Source organism: Dendrobates tinctorius, unplaced genomic scaffold (assembly GCF_039654945.1).
Source record: "Dendrobates tinctorius isolate UK_male_01 unplaced genomic scaffold, ASM3965494v1 ptg000038l, whole genome shotgun sequence".
Lineage (NCBI taxonomy): Eukaryota > Metazoa > Chordata > Amphibia > Anura > Dendrobatidae > Dendrobates > Dendrobates tinctorius.
Window position 1 is genome coordinate 9,261,768 of NW_027361706.1, and position 20,809 is coordinate 9,282,576.

At 43.6% G+C, this 20,809-nt stretch overlaps 1 protein-coding gene across 15 annotated transcripts in view; it reads right to left on the bottom strand.

The window, feature by feature from the left end:
• CACNA1D (calcium voltage-gated channel subunit alpha1 D) overlaps nt 1-20,809 on the bottom strand; it is a 361,717-nt gene that overhangs the window by 89,589 nt on the left and 251,319 nt on the right. For 11 of the 15 annotated variants that reach the window (XM_073574160.1, XM_073574162.1, XM_073574171.1 and 8 more), the window contains exons 21-29: nt 19,065-19,124; nt 12,496-12,602; nt 11,194-11,281; nt 10,512-10,619; nt 9,731-9,783; nt 8,741-8,887; nt 6,904-7,105; nt 5,726-5,884; nt 4,480-4,590 (exon numbers count right to left, since the gene is read on the bottom strand). In XM_073574160.1, coding sequence (XP_073430261.1) covers nt 4,480-4,590; nt 5,726-5,884; nt 6,904-7,105; nt 8,741-8,887; nt 9,731-9,783; nt 10,512-10,619; nt 11,194-11,281; nt 12,496-12,602; nt 19,065-19,124 — 1,035 coding nt within the window. Of the gene's footprint in view, nt 1-4,479; nt 4,591-5,725; nt 5,885-6,903; nt 7,106-8,740; nt 8,888-9,730; nt 9,784-10,511; nt 10,620-11,193; nt 11,282-12,495; nt 12,603-18,934; nt 18,995-19,064; nt 19,125-20,809 lie in introns of all 15 variants that reach the window. The other 4 variants (XM_073574161.1, XM_073574168.1, XM_073574169.1 and 1 more) reach the window with 1 other exon arrangement.

Here is a 20,809-nt window from a genome sequence, read left to right on the forward strand (position 1 = left end):
AATGGCCCACGAGTTAGGATGAATGATTTTTTTTTTGGTAATACTCAGCCACTTCCCAGCAATATTGATGAAATGAACACAACGACACGGCAATTGACAAGGGGACGGATACGTAATGTGGACAAGTCACAGCAAACTCAGCTCGTCATGCATTTCTGGGCGGAGGATTACACAGCAATCGCTTGTCACTTACGAGCCAACGTTTTTTTTTGGGCACACAAATCTGATGATACGAATACAGGGTCAGTCCGGGCTTCTCGTACTGTGCGTTTAATACTACTCATATGGTATCTGACATATGTTCGGGTGAGGATGCTCACGTCGCACATCCACGGCATCTTTAGGAAGGCTGAACCATACGTACAGTCATGGCCGAAAGTGTTGGCACCCTTGGAATTGTTCCAGCAAACTATTGCAATTACACATTTTTTTTATACACTTGTTTATATCCTTTGTGAGTATTGGAACAACAACAAAAAAAACTGGAAAAAAAAAGCATCCCGACTATCCTGTGGTTTCAACAAATTTTCTCTGCCGTCTACGTCCAGGGAGATTAGCTACAGTGCCATGGGTTGTAAACTTCTTGATTATGTTGTGCACCGTGGACAAAGGAACATCAAGATCTCTGGAGATGGATTTGTAACCTTGATATTATTGATATGTTTTCAAGTCCTCAGACAGTTCTCTTCTCCTCTTTCTATTCTCCATAAACAATGCAAGAATTGAGTCAACTTCTCCCCGCTGTATCTGGTTCAGGGGAGATTTTTCATATTGCCCACACCTGTTACTTGCCACCAGTGACTATGAACGAGCATCACATGCTGGAAGCAAAGTTGTTGAGCCACAATTTTGGAAAGTTGACAACAATTTTGTACGGCCCGTTTTGGGGGTTTTGAGTGAAATTATGTCCAATTTGCCCTTTTTTTCTCTTTTTATTTCCTTTGTGTTCAATGGAACAACACAAAAAAAAAGCATGTGTATAACATAACACGTAATTGCAATAATTTTCTGGGAGAAATACTGTATCTTGCAGACTTCAAGATGCACCCCAAATTTTGGGGAGGAAAATAGGAATAATTTTTTTTTATAAAACGGTGATGTGTCCGATTTTGCGGCAGCTTACAGGGGGTAGCTGAGGATGAGCGGGGTCACAGGAGGCACTTCCCATTGCTTTTCCCGCAATGAACTACGGTGCATGCGCAGATTGAGATCCCGGGAGCAGAGATCTCAATCTGAGTATGTGCCACATCTGGTGGCCATTTTGCCGAAGTCTACCGCAGTGAAAACAATGGGAAGCGCAGGTACTCCGCTCACATTTTCTTAAAGCCCGGGGCCTGAAGCAGCCTCGCACTCCCGAACACCCTTCCTTCCAGCCCAGAGCCCGCAGCACCATCCTGCAGCAGTGACCCTGTCTCCTGTGACCCCGGTCCACCAGAACAGCCTTCCCCGATAAGCTACCGTATATACTCGAGTATAAGCCGACCCGAGTATAAGCCGACCCCCCTAATTTTGCCACAAAAAACTGGGAAAACTTATTGACTCGAGTATAAGCCTAGGGTGGGAAATGCTCCATAGATTATTCCCCCATATGCTGCCCCCATAAGAAGCTCCATAGATTATTCCCCCATATACTGCCCCCATAAGAAGCTCCAAAGATTGTTCCCCCATATACTGCCCCCATAAGAAGCTGCATATTGTTCCCCCATATGCTGCCCCCATTAGAAGCTCCATATTGTTCCCCCATATACTGCCCCCATAAGAAGCTCCATATTGTTCCCCCATATGCTGCCCCCATTAGAAGCTCCATATTGTTCCCCCATATACTGCCCCCATTAGAAGCTCCATATTGTTCCCCCATATACTGCCCCCATAAGAAGCTCCATATTGTTCCCCCATATGCTGCCCCCATTAGAAGCTCCATATTGTTCCCCCATCTACTGCCCCCATTAGAAGCTCCATATTGTTCCCCCATATACTGTCCCCATTAGAAGCTCCATATTGTTCCCCCATATACTGCCCCCATTAGAAGCTCCTAAAGATTATTCCCCCATGTGCTGCTGCTGCTGCATGTAAAAATAAAAAAAATGACATACTCACCTCTCCGTCGCTGGGTGTCAGATACTCACCTGTCCTGCGTCCATGGCTGCTCACCGCTATCTGCAACGCCATCAGTCAGTGACGTTCAGACTGCAGGGGGCGCGGCGCGCACTAACCACGTCACCGCGCCCTCTGCTGTCTGAAGTCACTGACCGATGACAGACAGCAGCAAACAGCCATGGACGCAGGACAGGTGAGTATCGCTATACTTACCCGTCCTGACGCTGTGTCTTGAGCCCCCAGCTTCTCCGCGCTCTCTCTTCCTGCCTTCAGCGGTCACGAGTTTTAATGAGCGGCACCACGTGACCGCTGAAGGCAGGAAGAGAGAGCACGGGGAGAAGCTGGGGGCTCAAGAGACAGCTTCAGGACGGGAAAGTATGACCTGACACCCCCGCCCCCCCTCCCCCTCTGACCCCCCGGTGTATATGACTCGAATATAAGCCGAGAGGGGGACTTTCAGCCCAAAAAAACGGGCTGAAAATCTCGGCTTATATTCGAGTATATACGGTACATTCAGATTATACGGTGCACCCTCAATTTTCTCCCAAATTTTGGAGGAAAAATGTACTTAATTTTCTAGAATAATGTCAAGGGTGCCAACACTTTCGGCCATGATTATACACGCCGGCTTTCTCTGCATATTGAGCATCTGCGTCTGAACATATCCTACATAATAATTTATAGCATTTTGCAGGCTTAGGCTTTTAAGGAACAGACTTTATAGGGGATTCTATCACAATTGGCAGTCTAGGTGCAACTATCAAAACTATTATTAAAGTCTGATTTGTTTTCATTCCCTGGACTAAGATTGTAATTGCAAAAAATCCTACAATATCGAAACATCATGCTTTAATGTCATTCATCAAACAATATTGTTTAATAGATGCATTTTTATTCTACATTCTTTTCGTTCTAATGTGGTCCTCATCGGTCTTTGGGTATGTTCACGCAGAGTTGTTTTTGACACAGCTGAAAAATCTCACTTAAAAATCAAATTAAACAATCTTTCTGCCATTTTTAGCGGGTTTTTTTTCACAAACTTTCGTTTGTCAAATTTGGAACATAAACAAAAAAATATAATGGGGAAATTATTATTATTATTATTTATTTATATAGCATCATTGATTCCATGGTGCTGTACATGAGAAAGGGTTACATGCAAATTACAGATATCACTTACAGTAAACATTTATAACAATCACAGACTGGTACAGAGGGGAGAGGACCCTGCCCTTTCGGGCTTACATGCTACAGGATGGTGGGGAAGGAGACAGTAGGTTGGTGGGTTGCAGCAGTTCCGGTGTTGGTTGAGGTGATATCACCGGTAGTGTTGAGAGAGAAGGAGGTAGCGGGGTCATTGCAGGCTGTAGGCTTTCTTGAAGAGGTGGGTTTTCAGGTTCCGTATGAAGGATCCAAATGTGGTTGATAGTCGGACTTGTTGGGGCAAAGAATTCCAGAGAATAGGGGCTATTCGGGAGAAGTCATGTAGGTGGTTGGATGAGGAGCGAATAAGTGTGGAGGAGAGAAGGAGGTCTTGGGAGGACCAGAGATTACGTGAGGGAAGATATCCGGAGGTTAGTTCAGAGACATATGGGGGAGATAGGTAATAGATGGCCTTGTAGGTCAGAATTAGTAATTTGAACTGGATATGCTGAGGGAATGGGAGCCAGTGAAGAGATTTGCAGAGGGGAGAAGCGGAGGAGTAGCGAGGAGAGAGATGAATTAGTCGGGCGGCAGCCTTAAGGATGGACTGGAGAGGTGCGAGGGTGTTAGCAGGGAGACCACAGAAAAGGATGTTGCAGTAGTCGAGGCGGGAGATGATGAGGGCATGCACAAGCATTTTAGTAGAGAGAGGGTTGAGGAAAGGACTGATTCTGGAAATATTTTTGAGCTGGAGGCGACAGGAGGTAGAAAGAGCTTGGATCATTGTTCAGTATGGGTGTTATTGCTGATTGAAATCAATAGGAATTTCATTCAAAGAGAAGTTAGTGAGTTTTTTTCATGAGAATATTGGAGCAGATTCAGCTCTAAGATCCATGATATATATATATATATATATATATATATATATATATATATATATATACAAAAAAAATCAGTGTGAACATCCCCTCTGCTTACTTTTTGCAGTCGTCATGTGATTGCTGCAGCAGAAGGCTAGCAAAGACCGGTGGGGACCACAGGAGCTGCAGGGGACTGACGGGATCAGTAAACTTTTTCCTATTTAATCCGTCCATTCGGCTACTTTTTCCATAAATCCAGGACAACCCTCATTATAGTATAACTAAATAACTAGCCTGTGTTATCTGGCTAATGCTGACCTCATCCAGATTAACCCTTCACCATTATTAGCCGTAGATCAGTTCTGCGCTCATCACTTACCTTGGGTTTGAAAGCTATAAGCTTCAAAACCATTTCTACAGTGAAGACGGCAGTGAAGACCATGTTCATCACGTCCATGACATCGTTAAAGATTTTAGATTGTCCATAATGCTGGAAAAAAAGAATCACGTCATGTTATCGAGAGGATTGTCTCTGCGTAATCCACAGCACAAACTGGTCATGCGCAGATATGTTCATATTATTGCGCTAATGTATCTTAAAGGGGTTGTCCAGTGAAAACAAATTATCACTAGTGATGAGCGAACAAGCTGGGATAAGGTGTTATCGGAGCATGCTCATGTGCTAGCTGAGTGTCCTCAGCATGCTCTAATACTATGTTCTAGTCCTCGCTGCTGCATGTCTCGTGGCGGTTCGACAGCAGCAACACATGTAAGGATTGTCTGTTTTTTAGGCAATTTATTCATGTGTTGTAGCTGTCGAACAGCTGAAGGGACTCGAGCATATTATTCGAGCATGCTGAAGTCACTCTGTTAGCACCTGAGCATGATCAGATAACACCTTATCCCAGCACGTTCACTCATCACTAATTATCATCTATCTGCAAGACGAGCGATAACTTGGTAATTGGTAGGGGTCTGACCACCGGGACATGATCAGAACGGCAGAATGCAGTACTTTTACCTTTCTAGAATGACGCCACAGCGCCCATGCTCCACCGCTGCTCCATTCATTCCCTTTGGGGCTGCTCTCGTGTAGAATGAATGGGAGCCTGACCTGTCGCTCCATTTTGGAACAAGAATAAAAGATCTCCAATCTGCCGATCGGTGCGGTTCCCAACAGTAAGTTATTGCCTATTTAGTGGATAGGTGATCACTTTTTTAACCGAACGACCCCTTTAATGATCATCTTCTGCAAGATTTTGGCTGCATGACAGCAGAGACTCCTCCGTTGTAAAACAGTCAGTTGTAGACTAAGAGCTCATGTAGACAGGGAGATATTTTGGAAGAGCCAGCTCCCGACTATTGCCCATCAAAAATGCAAGACGCTCGTTTATCGGGTGTCATGATTTTTAAGCTGGCTTAAAAATCAGCGTTCCCGCCAGCACTTCGACCTGTGTGAAAAATAAAACGTGCTACACAAAACATGATATTTTATGTGCACAGAACGAACATACTAACAATTGTTCTGTGCACATAGAAGATAAATGCTTGCCGGTAGCTGATCCGTGATCATGCCGTATAAACCCCACCATAAAAAAGTGGCCTCCCTTTCCCCTGTTACCTACCTGCATAGCCAAGCACAGTGTATTCAGCATGATGAGAACAAACATGATGTACTCGAATCCAGTGGAGTTGACGACGTACCAAAACTTGTACTGATAGGGGTTCTTGGGGATGTATCTTCTGAGAGGACGAGCTTTCAGCGCATACTCCACACACTGTCGCTATATTTTGAGATCAGTGACATTGTGTTACACAAGTTGTAAAGACGGCATATCTCTCAAAGAAAACCGGTCACTTGCTCCAAAATATTTGACCTAAATACCTTGTACAAATCCCTGAGTTTCCGATTCTGCCATTCTTTTCCGTTTTGCGCTACGTCACTCTATTGCAGAGATATTCACATTTGTTGCTTTTGGACCGCAGGATGTGAAATCTCCTCTTCTAGACCAACTGGTCGTTTCTTCAAGTCTTTTTTAGGGGCGTGTACTTTCATCCATCCCTCCCAGAATCTACCAATCACGGCTTGGTAGCTGATCTGGCAGCAGAGTTGTTATTGGCAGCATTTAAGAAGGAAGGCTATAAGCGAATGCCTCCAGAGATCACTCTGAACAAATGTACAGTTAGACTACAAGTAGAGATTTCACATGCTGCGCTCAAAAAGCAACAAATGTGAATATCTCAGTAATAGAGTGACCCAGTGCAAAACGGAAAAGAGAGTTAGAATCAGGGAAGCTCAGGGATTTTTAAAAGATATTAGAGACAGGTCATCTTTAAGTGTATTTTTTATCTATTTAGAAAAACTAATTACTGCCTATATTGCCTTAGGCTGCTAATGGCTTTTAAAATGTTTGAAATTTTCTAATATACTTTTTGTTTCCTATACTTGCAATTTTCAAGATGTTTATTTGCAATCAGTGACAAAGAACATACTGCTCACATTCAAAAACAGAGAACCTTTATAGATGTAAATTGTGTCACAGCTGGCCATGTGCTATCACGGCAATCCTCTGTGAGCTAAATACATCAGAGCAAAATTCTATGTCCTGTCCCGTCCCAATACATCAGTGTAGGTTTAATGTCGCAGCACGGAGACCAGGAGGGTTAACCGGAGACCAGATAACTAGACTGGATACAAATGTACCAAAATCTCAGCAGTAAGCAGTATTCCCTTTGTAGTTTTCTTCCTCTGGAGGTAAATAGCTTGTCCATTCGTGTATATGAATTTTTCAGAATATTATACCTGGTTCTTGTCCAGCTCACAGTTCTTGTATTCCTTCTCTCCCTGTTCTTGAAATGTGACGATAACGAAACCCACGAATATGTTCATCATGAAGAAAGCGATGATGATGATATAGATGATGAAGAAGATGGATATTTCCACTCGGTTGTTGTAGATGGGACCAACGTTTTCTCCGTTGGAATCAATGGCCTTGTACAAAAGTCTAGGGAAGACAGAGACAAACACCTAAACGCAGATCGAAGGACGATCTTTCCCCCCAAAGATTGCTGCTATGGGAGAGTCAGTAGGACCTCATACACACTAGTCAGCCAGTCCCATGACATAAAGGGGTTCAGAAGACATTCCTCTAATGTGTATGGCCAAACCTAACATTTTCTGATTTACAGGGGTGGTCTAAACATCATGAAAAGGGTAAAATTGCTAAATAGTTGTAAAATTAAACAACTATGTAATTTATAACTTATTAAAAGTCCTTATCGTTCTCAAGGACTAAAGGATTTATAATTCTATCGTGTACTGCTCGTTAGCTGCCACCTCTGCGGGGCTAGCGGTGGCTGGTTACCTAGGTAACGAGCATACGCGTGCATGCGCTATGGTATAGAGCTTGAAAATGCTGCTCTGAAGACTGCACGATCGTTGAATCCGGCCACCTTCACTGGTCCTGCGCTTCTCCTGTGCTGCAGAGGCAGGAACGCCTCTGCCTGCAGCATGGGAGAGCGTACAATTCAGAGAAGAGGCACGACCATGTTGTTGGTCGAAACTGTCAATTTTCAGCCCCTGCAAGCAGAAGGCGGGATGCAGAAGAGCGGTGCGCTGCTGAAAACTGAAAATGACACAATACCTTAAAGGACAGGTGCTTCTAATTTAATAAAGCTTTAAATATCCCGTAGAAACCTGGTGCATAAATCAACAACCGACGCCCACGGAAGAAGCTGGATGCAAAACGCGCGTCGGGGTGAGGAGGGACGTGCAATTCTCCGTGTTACTGCTGCCTTCACCATTAATCTGCTTTCCCTGGTAATGTGCCTTGATTTCTTCCATTTATTTTATTTTGGCTGTATAGCGACATATTATGGATTGATTATGGGATTAAACTAGTAGTGGTGTATGAGCTGCCGGATATTTAGCACACATTGCCGGTCTCCACTAGCTTTTGGCGCTTTTGATTAATTGTTTTAATCTTGTTACAATTTTAATAATACTAAATAAAATATTGTATTGTTTTAATCTTATTTTCTGGAACTCTTCTTTCGGCTATGTTACATGTAAGTCCGAATTGTTGTTGATGGCATAAATCAACAAGCAGCGTCTAGAGGAGATTTATCAAATCCAGTTCAAAGTAAAACTGTAGCAGATGCTCACAGCGACCATTCTGACAAGCAGGGAGCTGGGATGCAGAGGAGTGGTACACTGCTGAAAACTGAAAGTGATACAATCCCTTAAATGCCTCAAATATCTGGAAAATTCCTTGAAATATCCCCAAGCAACCTGTATAAATCAATAAGCAGTGTCTAGAGATTTATTAAATTCGGTTCAAAGTAAAAGTGGAGCTAAAAGTGGAGCCGCTGCTCACAGCGACCATTCTGGTTCTGATTACTGGATCTGCAGCAGAGGTAAAGCGATGTCCGCTTACACCACGGGATGGCACTCGGTTTGGACCAGCAGATTAACCATGCCGCCGATCCAAAATGTCAATCATCAGGTGCGCGGTGCCCCTCGCCAAGCAGGCAGCTGGGAGGCGGTGCACTATAATAACACAACCCCTTTAATGGCATAATTCATATTAAAACTATGCAAAAAATGAAGTTCGACTTTAAAGATGAGCTTGTTTACATACGCTGGCCATCCCTCAAAGGTGGAAACTGTGAAGAGAGCCATCATTGCAGACAGAACGTTATCAAAATTGAAGTCGCTGTTATGCCAGTGTCTCTCTCGGATAGCGGGGCTGTTGACATCCCCATCCTTGTACACGATGTACTTTCCCCTGTGAGAGAGAAGAGAAGGTATAAATGACATTTCTATAACCAAGGACAGATTCAGTTTTCAGTAATCATTGCGGCAATGTATTATATCAGGAGACTGCACTGTTCTTGCATGTTTGATGCGCTGCAGCCAATGACTGGCTGCAGTGGTCTTGTGCCCTAGATGCTGCCATTACTGGTCATATAGATGACCTCTCCTTTGCTCAGAATCATAGCTTCATCGGTCTGCAGCATGAGAAACTGCACAGTTTGGAGCAGCAGCGCAGCCGTGCCGCTAGTCTACACCCTGGATCTTCAGGTGGCCCTGGCAAGCAGGAAGTCGAGAGGCAGAAGAGCAGCGCACTGCTGAAAACTGACAATGATACAATCCCCTTAAAATGTTGTGCCTTTTCTGCAGCTAAAGTCTTGGATAACGCCTTTAAATATAACCAAGAAACCTGGTGCATAAATCAACAAGCAGCTTCTAGGGGAGATTTAGATGTCAAAACTTGACATACACTGTATGGACAAAAGTATTGGAACATGAAGAAATGGTTGGGGGCGTTTGTTAGAAGAACTTGACCAGTGACACAGAGCCCCGATCTCAGCCCCATCCTACACCTTTGGGATAAACTAGAGTGGAAATTGGGATCCCAGCCTTTCCCCAACATCAGGGGCTGACCTCTCTAATTTCAGCCTTAGGTTGCTCCTTAGACATAAAGCTTCCTAAGAAGACTAAAAGTAAAATGCATTGGGGAAAAACATGCACAGAATTTCGAGCAGGATATGTGATGCTAGTTTTTGCAGGAAAGCTGGGAATCGGTTAGATATCACACTCTGAAAAATTAAAAAGACTAAAAACTTACTTGCACTCCACTGGGGTCTGTTTTGCTTCATCTGAACATCGGTAAAACTTGCCCTGATTTTAGAAGACATAAAAGCAGTGATTACTAAAGCGCTAAATGATAGAAGCAGAGCCGTCATTTGATGCTTCTGAGCCCCATTGTGAAATATGTAATAATAAGACCCCCAATAATGCGTCATTTTTCTGGCTCCCATGCCTGGACCACCACATGTCTGTCACGGATTCCACCGCTCATTGTGTCTTGCACACAGTGACTGACAGCTCAGTTGTCCAATCTAGTGCTGAGCTGTCAGCATTTTGAGTGCCAGCACGACCAGTCCAATCTGGGACTGGGAGGTGCTGGGCTTCCATCAGATCCAATCTGGGACTGGGAGGTTCTGGGCTTCCTACAGGTGTTACCTGTTTCAGGCGATTACCCAGCTACTCAACTAAGCTGTCTGTTCCAGACAGCTGCCAGTCATCGCTTTCACCTCTGTGTGATTTGTCCTCTGTGCTTTGAACTCTGACTTCCCACATTCTGATCTTCTATTGCAGGACCTTGGCTTTGCCTATTGACTACCCATTTGTATTACCCCTTTTGCCTTGACGCACTCTGACCTTGGAACGCCGACTCTGGACTGTGACCTGACTATGCCTGTTGCCTTACCCCTTTATATATGACAAGCCTTCTTGGTATCTGACCCAGGACCTTTTGACTACCCGCCTAACGGCTTGTCCATGAGCAGTGACTAGCGTCACACTCTCTTTTTGTAATTTTTTCAGTTTGCGATTTTCTCACTTACCTTAAACAGCTGAACACCGATACATGCGAACATGAACTGCAGCAACGTCGTCACGATCATGATGTTACCAATAGTTCGGATGGCGACAAACACACATTGGACAACGTGCTGAAGACAAAGAAAGAAGTATGAAAATACAATAATGTGATTACCAGGAAAATGTAGGTATAAGAAGATAATAAACCCCTTCTGGAAGTTATTAAAGTGTGTGAACCCTTTAGTGTAGATTTAAAAAGAATTTTGATTAGCTTCCCTTCTACAGCCACTATGTAGCACAGTACATAACAGACTACAAAAGTAGCAAAACTGTGAGCTATTGTGATGGCAGAGTTTTTAACGCTTACCCTTTTTCCTTCTCATCTTCTAACCTTTTCATGTGGTCAGACTTACAAACCCTCCCTTAGAAGATTGATCTGCTAGTTACTCAATCTGCAAATAGCTATGTACTGTGACACATAGAGGCTGTAGAAGCCAAACTGTTCAAAATTGGTAATGAAACTCTACTGCAAAAAAAAAAATGCCCACACCATTTAAAGCTAACACATATATCTAGACCCTGTTATTATGGCATAAGTGGAAGTGTATAGTGGACTCAAAGTGGTTAAAAATCCAGTTATTGATTTGTTAATTATGTCATCCATCGTCACAGAATAATTTTAGCAAATTCTCAGGCAATAACCACCTTCAGCCCTTTCGCCCTGTTAATGGCTCTCAGGGGTCGCAGCACTCTCAGAACTCTCAGGATCTTGACCACAGATATAGCGCTTGACCTGTAAAGATACACGCAGTGAGCAATCACTCAGTAAGAAATGCCATGACTGTTCGGATACGATACACATTACACTTTGTTACCGCAGCAGTGTTTGTCTATCGTTTTGTATGGCATTCACACTAGAGGGACATCATTACTAAAACTGCGGCAGGGGTCATCACTGAGCTTTTCAAGATTCCGGACGTCAGTCTGATTATGCATTTTAGGTCCCTGCTGCTGATGCTTAGCTATGTATACCTAAGCAGAAAGGTGAAAATTGGCAAATTACAATAATATTCCTACACAAGGGATTGCCTGATTTGGAAAAACCCCTATTGGGGCATTCCTAATTAATAGAGGGGATTGCATCTATTAGCCAAAAGAGGCCTTTCAAGGAGCCCTTCTCGTTTTGGAGGACCTGGCCTGCCCATGCTTTATATCAGGGGTGGGGAACCTCTGGCTCCAGGGCCATTTACGGCCCTCCATGACCTTTAATCCGGCCCCCGGGCAGATTCTCAGGGACAACAGTACTTTAGCAGGGAGTTATATTTTGATTGCCACCAGCTCATTAGTTTCTTTTTGCTCTGTTAGCACACACTCAGTGTTCACTACTGAACACTGAAGGGCATGCAATGAAAGATTACATCCTGCCACCAGTGCCAGAGTCAGGATGTACTTTGTGGGCGGAGTTTGTATGGCCCCCGAAGGATGGTATAAATATCCAAATGGCCCTTGGAAGAAAAAAGATTCCCCACTTCTGCTTTATATGAACTGTTCATTAATAACAATACGAATTGTGTAATGCCCCATTTCTCCTCTGAGGGCACTGCAGAGAAACTGAACACTTAATCTCCGATCGTTTTTGCAATTGATCACTTCGAGCCTGCGGTCAACTTATATCCTTGAAACAAAAATGGGGCTAAACAAAGCAGTCAAAGAGACCCATGGTTAAAGGGGTTGCCTACTACTTGGACAACCTCTTCCTGAATGCAAGAGCGCTCCATGTAAAATAAAAATATCATATCATGTTGTTCCACCAATGCCAGTGCTGACGGCAGCCGATCACAGGCCGCAAAGTTTACGGGACATAATGCCACACAGGCGCTGGCACACACAATGACAATATAGGTGGAATGGCGCCAGATCGGTAACCGATTTTATGGTGTTGTGATACATGCGGCACTGTTGCATCTAAGAAAAAGTTGGACAATCCCTTTAAGTCGATATACTTACTGAATACCAAAGGAAACCAGTGAAACTCCAACGACCAATAAATCCAGTAAATTAAAATAATTTCTGCAGAAAGAGCCTTTGTGGAGAAATGCTCCGAATGTCATCATCTACAAGGGTAAAAAGAATATTAGTCTGACATGCACGGTACCGGGACGCACCATATACATACAGTATACACATAGTGACGTCAGACTCCATCACTGGGCAGCGTAAAAGCTGACAAAAAAAAAAGCATGTGTTGAATTGAAGCTGTCCGCAAGGTGGAAGATGTAGCACGCCGACTGTCCACAGTGAGAAATGTCAATTGAACATACAGCAACAAACATTGGTTTACACCTGCAAAAAAAAAAATTGTATGGTTGCAATGTACCGGTACCACACAGGCGGAAGCAAGCCATAATTATACAGAGAAATATATATATATATAATTTTTTTAAAATTTTTTTACATAATTTATTTGTTTTCATAGAGTGCGTTCATGGGGAAATATATGGAAACCTTAGTAGGAGTCCTTCCTCCATACTCAGACGCCATACAGAAACTAAGAAGGATCATTGCATCAACAAGGAGGATCGCTGCATCAAAAAGGAGGATCGCTGCATCAAAAAGGAGGATCGCTGCATCAAAAAGGAGGATCGCTGCATCAAAAAGGAGGATCGCTGCAACAACAAGGAGGATCGCTGCATCAAAAAGGAGGATCGCTGCATCAAAAAGGAGGATCGCTGCATCAAAAAGGAGGATCGCTGCATCAAAAAGGAGGATCGCTGCAACAACAAGGAGGATCGCTGCAACAAGGAGGATCGCTGCAACAACAAGGAGGATCGCTGCATCAACAAGAAAAATCGCTGCATCAACAAGGAGGATCGCTGCATCAACAAGGAGGATCGCTGCATCAACAAGGAGGATCGCAGCATCAACAAGGAGGATCGCTGCATCAACAAGGAGGATCGCTGCATCAACAAGGAGGATCGCTGCATCAACAAGGAGGATCGCTGCATCAACAAGGAGGATCGCTGCATCAACAAGGAGGATCGCTGCATCAAAAAGGAGGATCGCTGCATCAAAAAGGAGGATTAGTGCATCAAAAAGGAGGATCACTGCAGCCTTGGTCTCCAAGTCCAAATCTCTATATAAAATACCATCTTGGAGGCGTCCATCTTCAGCTGTGTTCATCAGTGATCAGAGATTAGGAAAAGAGGTATCTAAAAAGTATACCAGCCAATATATTGTTCGGTTTGTGTTCACAAAGAGGAGTGGACACTATGCTTTGCTGATTGTTTCTGCCCCACCATATCTGGGATCCTGGGAGTCTCAACACCCAAACCCTCAGCAATCAAAACATCTGACATGTCACTATGAAGTTACACTTTATAAGCTATGTACACCTTTGCATGGAATTGCAAAGTTATGCAATTTTCTATATAGTCTCCATTAAATATTTTCCACCATTTTTCTGCTGCACAGTGTCGATGAGTCTTTTATAGGAGTGATCTTCAAAAAAGTTACAAATCCATCAGAGTTCCTTCTCAGTTCTGCCAGATCTCTTTGCTCTGTTCCTCCTTTCTGTGTCGGAGATAGCAGCAGGGAAAGGATTGAACAAACATCTTTAATGGAGAGGGAAGAAAGTATCTAAAGTATTATGGAGGGGAGAGAAAACAGGCTATAGGCCAATAAAAGGCAAAAGCGAAGGAAAGAACAATATTATAGCTAGGCTCATAAAGTAAAGACAGCAGCCTGGATACACACAGAGCTCACGTCCAGCCTATATTACAGGAAGGGACACTCGCACAAAAGAAACATCTGAAACTTGGATCAGACTACAGGGAGAGGGGGTTGTACACAGATATGGAGTGGAAAGGGAAGAAATTATCTAAAGTTTTATGGAGGGCAGGCTATAAACAAGGAGGAAGGAAAAAAAGAGAAGGAAAGTACAGTATTAGAGCTATGCTCATAAATTAAATACATTAAAAGCAGCCTGACTACACACACACAGAGCTCGTATCCACCCTATATTAAAAGGGAGGCAAGAGAAAAATCTGAAACTTGGATCAGGCTGCAAAATGCATATGACAGAGTGAAGGTTAATTATTCTTTATTAATTGTTTATTCCTAAAAACATTGTAGAAACATACCGAATGTGCCCAGAATCACACTGACAGGTAAAAGGAAACATGGCTGACCTGCAGTTATAGATTTTTGTTTTTTTTATTTCTATGACATCACCATTTATTGTAACATGTTATAGTCTCTTATGGATACAGGTGCCTATAACGACCAATCAGATAGAACCAATCACATAGAAGTTTGCTGTAGGATAAAAGTAGCTACTTGATTGGTTGCAAAGAGGACTGATATATTTTAGTTATATTTCCAGAAAACCAACAGCAAAAAATGTTAACGCACTCAAGCAAGTGTAAGAGCGTTGCTTTGCCACTCCCATTAGCGCTCACACGGTGTCACACAGCAGTGAGGCTCATGCGATCAAGCTAGAAGGAAATCATGTAAGCAACACGTGTGCACAGATCACGTCGGTATTGCCACCCGCTGCTCCATGCATGCTATACGTTCTCACCGAGCCGCTAGGATAGACCATCAATCACAGATCCGTGAGATGCAACGCTAGTGACGGGAACTAGATCTCATCCAATCCGATGTTGATGGCCTATCTGAAGAACAGGCCTTTAAATTTGTAGCCCTGGAAAACCCCTTTAATATCTCAAGGCTAAAGACAACTGGACATGACTACGGTATGTCAATATTTGTCAAACAAGATACATTTATACTAAGATCACTCACGATTGGCTGATCTTCTGCAGTGGGTGGGGTTTACCCGTTGCCTGTGACATGCATGCCGCTGCGCCTGGCGCAGTTTTAGCCATTCTCGAGCCTTGAGCCCACCACACACATCAGACTAACATCGGACGAAACCGCCGGTATCGATGGATTCGGCCAACAGTCTGATATGTATGGAGGCCTTAGACAGATGATTTTCCAAGGAGTCAAGGATTCGACCTGTATCATTTTGGATTACCAGGTCCGGCAGCGGCTCTCTCATAGGGAACACAGGAAGAAGAGTTGGGCGAGAAAGCTGCCGGCTGAAAGACTGTACAAAACTTTGTTCGGCTGGTGTATGGGGGGAGATGGGGCTTAAGACCAGAATTCGTGGATCACCAGAATTGTTATAATAATCGGGTCTCATCTATGTCAGTGCTTTAAGGCATGCTTTACGAGGGAGGAGCTCTACACTTCTTTATGGTTCCATCTGTCCCAGATTCGGAAGGACAGTCTCACAATCCCAGGACATGACACTTATACTCCAATAAAGACTCCCAAGATCAGATCTCCCTCTGCAGGATGACTTTCTCCTCTGCAGTTGGGGGTTCAGAAAAAGTCACTGCCGAATAACCTAGCAGAGGCTTATGCAGATCAAAAGATTCGGGTGGGTGAAATCCAACCTCTACGTCAACATCATCTGCCAGGGGAGAGCTGGAAGGGCCCCATATACATTAGATGATCAAAAATCCACAGGTTTTACCCACGGGGAAGCCTTAACATGATGAGGACTTGGTCTCAAGGCAAAATATGAAGATCAGACAAGTAAATGACGGGAAAACGCAGATACATGGATAACAGATAAATCCGAATATATATGTATAAGTATAGTATATTCATGAAGCCTTTATTTTCTCCACGCTGCAAATTCGGTGGGAACGTATTAGTGCATCACTCCAAAACATCACATCATGTTCAAAGAACGAGCGCCTCTCGGGTTTTATGTGCAGACGAAACGCACTCCATTCAGACGAAACCCACACAGAAACCCGTATATAAATCAGCAGTAGTAAGTTATTCTAGGTCAACGTTTCATTAAAGGGCTCTTCAGCTAATGGACGTCAATGCCATGCCACCTAAATAAAGCCGCACCTATTCGATAAGTACGGAGCAGCAAGTGCGCCCCTTTAAAGTGGAAGATTTTTGCTGGTACTTTTTACTTACGAAGACCCCCTGACAACCAAATTTACATTGGGAGCGGCACGGCACAAAGGTGTCAGACACGCTACATACAACCTCCAGAATGTGGGGACCTATAGTACAACCCTATGGAAGTGTAGTGGGGAATTACTGTACGATTATATAAAGACTGCCAGTAAAAAACGGTGGCATGTTAAAAGGGGTTTTTGGAGTTAAAATAAAATTTCTGCAGTGCCTGTGTCGTATTCCTAAAAGAAAATCTTGACAAGTGTGCACATTTCACACTCTCAGGATTCCACTTTGTTGCAACAGACTGGAATCCTGACAGTGTGCATATTGAGGAACAGACTGGAATCATGACAGTGTGCATGTTGGGCAACAGACTGGAATCCTGACAGCGTGCATGTTGGCTAAACAGACTAGAATCCTGACAGCATGCATGTTGGCCAACAGACTAGAATCCTGACAGCATGCATGTTGGCCAACAGACTAGAATCCTGACAGCATGCATGTTGGCCAACAGACTAGAATCCTGACAGCATGCATGTTGGCCAACAGACTGGAATCCTGACAGTGTGCATGTTGGCCAACAGACGGACTGGAATCCTGACAGTGTGCATGTTGGCCAACAGACTAGAATCCTGACAGCATGCATGTTGGCCAAAAGACTGGAATCCTGACAGCATGCATGTTGGCCAACAGACTGGAATCATGACAGTGTGCATGTTGGGCAACAGACTGGAATCCTGACAGAGTGCATGTTGGCCAACAGACTGGAATCCTGACAGTGTGCATGTTGGCCAACAGACTAGAATCCTGACAGCATGCATGTTGGCCAACAGACTAGAATCCTGACAGCATGCATGTTAGCCAACAGACTGGAATCCCGACATTGTGCTTGTTGGCCAACAAACAGACTGGAATCCTGACAGTGTGCATGTTGGGCAACAGATTGAAATCATGACAGCGTGCATGTTGGGCAACAGACTGGAATCCTGACAGCGTGCATGCTGGGCAACAGACTGGAATCATGACAGCGTGCATGTTTGGCAACAGACTGGAATCCTGACAGTGTGCATGTTGGCCAACAGACTGAAATCCTGACAGTGTGCATGTTGGCCAACAGACTGGAATCCTGACAGTGTGCATGTTGGGCAACAACAGACTGGAATCCTGACAGTGTGCATGTTGGCCAACAGACTGGAATCCTGACAGTGTGCATGTTGGGCAACAGACTGGAATCCTGACAGCGTGCATGTTTGGCAACAGATTGGAATCCTGACAGTGTGCATGTTGGCCAACAGACTGGAATCCTGACAGTGTGCATGTTGGCCAACAGACTGGAATCCTGACAGCGTGCATGTTTGGCAACAGATTGGAATCCTGACAGTGTGCATGGTGGCCAACAGACTGGAATCCTGACAGTGTGCATGTTGGCCAACAGACTGGAATCTTGACAGTGTGCATGTTGGGCAACAACCTGGAATCCTGACAGTTTGCATGTTGGGCAACAACAGACTGGAATCCTGACAGTGTGCATGTTGGCCAACAGACTGGAATCCTGACAGTGTGCATGTTGGCCAACAGACTAGAATCAGTGTGCATGTTGGGCAACAGACTGGAATCCTGACAGTGTGCATGTTGGGCAACAGACTGGAATCCTGACAGTGTGCAAGTTGGGCAACAGACTGGAATCCTGACATAAAATAGAGATTTATTCAAAAAGATCTCCATCATAGGGAATCCTGCAAAGTCACGGTGAAATAGCGGACCAAGCGTTGGTGGCAAGTCCACGCTTGCATGTGAGCCGAAGATAGGAGGTTCCATCACAGGTTTCGACATTTTCACAGAATAAAAAAATACACAATCGGCTGTGCTATTTTCTCTAATAAAATGACAGACATCCTAATGGAAAACCAATAAACATCCTTTATCGTCAACATCATGAGAAGCAGAAATGCCATATTTAGGTTCCGCTAGAACAGAAAACAAAATTCCTAACGCTGATCTGCTCTTAGACCTTATTCAGACATCTGTTTTACCAGCACATGCCTTTCACAGATAGAATATCTACCCATTATAGTCTATGAGACTTTTCCGTGTTTTTTTGCAGACACTGTCTCCGTAAAACACAACCGAGATCTGTCCGTTTTTTCATTGTGATCACTGATCAAAATTACCTACAAGTCTACGGGTCGTTGAAAACGGTGGACGGTACAGTGATGCATCTGTGCGATGTCCGCTAGAGAAGTTTTGCTATTTACTTTATTTTTAAAGCCTATTAGAAAATCACTGATTGAAAAAACGGAAAAATGGAGCAAACGCTGATGCAAAACGCAGTCTGTTTTTCTTTTTTTGCAGAATTATCAGTGATGTCCCAATGAGGCCTTATCTGCCGTAGAGGGGACCGGCCGAGAATCGCCCCGTACTACTGATTTCTATACGGGCTTCACACAAACCAGGTTACCTTCAATACGATCTCAAACGTAAACATACTAGTGAAGACATAATCTGCGTATCCTAGAACCTGGGGGCACAGAAGAGTCACAGGTTATCTTACAATCACATCCATCAGGAAAACTTCAGCAGTCATTTACCTTTAGGAAGATTTCAACGGTAAAGATCCCTGTGAAAGCATAGTCAAAGTAACCAAGAATCTGCAAGGTACAAGAGCACAGTGAGAAGGCGGCAAAGAGACGGAGGACGGGGAGATCTGCCTTTATTTCACTGATCAGCCTATAAACAGTCAGGAAGGGTCATGGACTAAGAACTAGTACATGGTGTAGGAAGAAGATCTATCCTTACCAAAAGGGATATAGCTACTGCAGTCAATAGAATCAGTGTTTTATCAGCAGGAGATTATCACTACAGGACTAGGTATCTCGTGCTTCCTGGTCCAACCACACCCAAACCACTGGTTGCAGCTTTCTGTCAATAAGCAGAAATCAGCCTATCAGTAGCGTGGGCGGAGTTATATAGGGCTTAGCATTCAGAGAAAACTATGATTCTATCACAAATGCAAGTGAATCATCACTGGAATCAGTGTCTCTGTCCCTACAATAGGCTGCAGTCAGATCCCATTGCAATATTATGGTGACAGATTCCCTTTAAAGGGGTTGTCTGGTCAAAAGTGCTAAGTCTGTGTGACTTATAGATTTGGACCGGACAACCCCTTTAAAATGAAAAGTGAATGAACAAAAGAGAAATCTAGATCATATCAATATTTGGTGTGACCTCCCTTTGCCTTCAAAATGGCATCAATTCTTCTAGGTTCACTAATGCTAAGTTTTCAAAGTAACTATACAGTGAGGTTTGTGCCAAACATCTCGGAGAACTAACCACAGGTCTTGTTGCTGCGCTCAGTCTTGCCATGGCGTATGATTATGATATGAAACTGTCTTCCACACCCTCACCTTTGCAGCAGAGTTTGGCTTTTCCTCACCAAACGTTAAGCCTCCTACACAACGGCTTCTGTTTCAGTTAATCACAGAATTTCAACCTACTGTACGAACGCTACTCCCTTCTGAGGTATTACAGGAACCGTTTCTATTTAAAGTCAGGCTGGTTTATTGTAGTCTTCATAAACCACATCACAGAAAACTGAAATAAAGCCCTTGCCCAGCACAAAATACAACATAAAGCATAAAAGTCCCTACAATAGTGCTGGACAGCCCGCCTGGCTTAGAGTCCAGCTTCTTAGTCCTTTAGCACAGGTATTCAATCCAGGAGATCTGCACACCTCCATACACACTCCATATACACAGCTCTCAATCTACCAAGTGAACCACCCAAAGGGGTAGAGATACGATGAGCAGCAGCCTCTCCCAACTCACCAGCTACTCACCATCAATCTGTCATGGCCGATTAACCCCTTTTAGCCCTATATGTACTGAAGCATTACTCCCAACCACTAGGTGTCCGACTAAAATCCTACATCAAAATCCCTGACTTCGTGCAAATGTATCTCGAGGAATTAATACTGCTTTGGAGGAAAAAGGTGGTCACACCAAATATTGATGTGATTTATTTTTTTTTTATTTTTTGTTCATTCACCTTGTTAAAAATATATATGTATACTATGCGATATGAATTTAGTGTCATTCCTCCCATAGCCTTTAGGTGTCGCTATCTCATCACAGTTTATTGTAACTTTACATTTTTGACAAGTCACAGTCCTTTGGAATAAGCTTTCGAAAGTCAGATGTTCGGGTATGCGCACACATTAGTCTTCAACGGGGTCAAAAAAAAATTATATATATATAAAATCTAATAAATAAATATATATATATATATATATATATATATATATATATATATATATATATATATATACACACAGTAC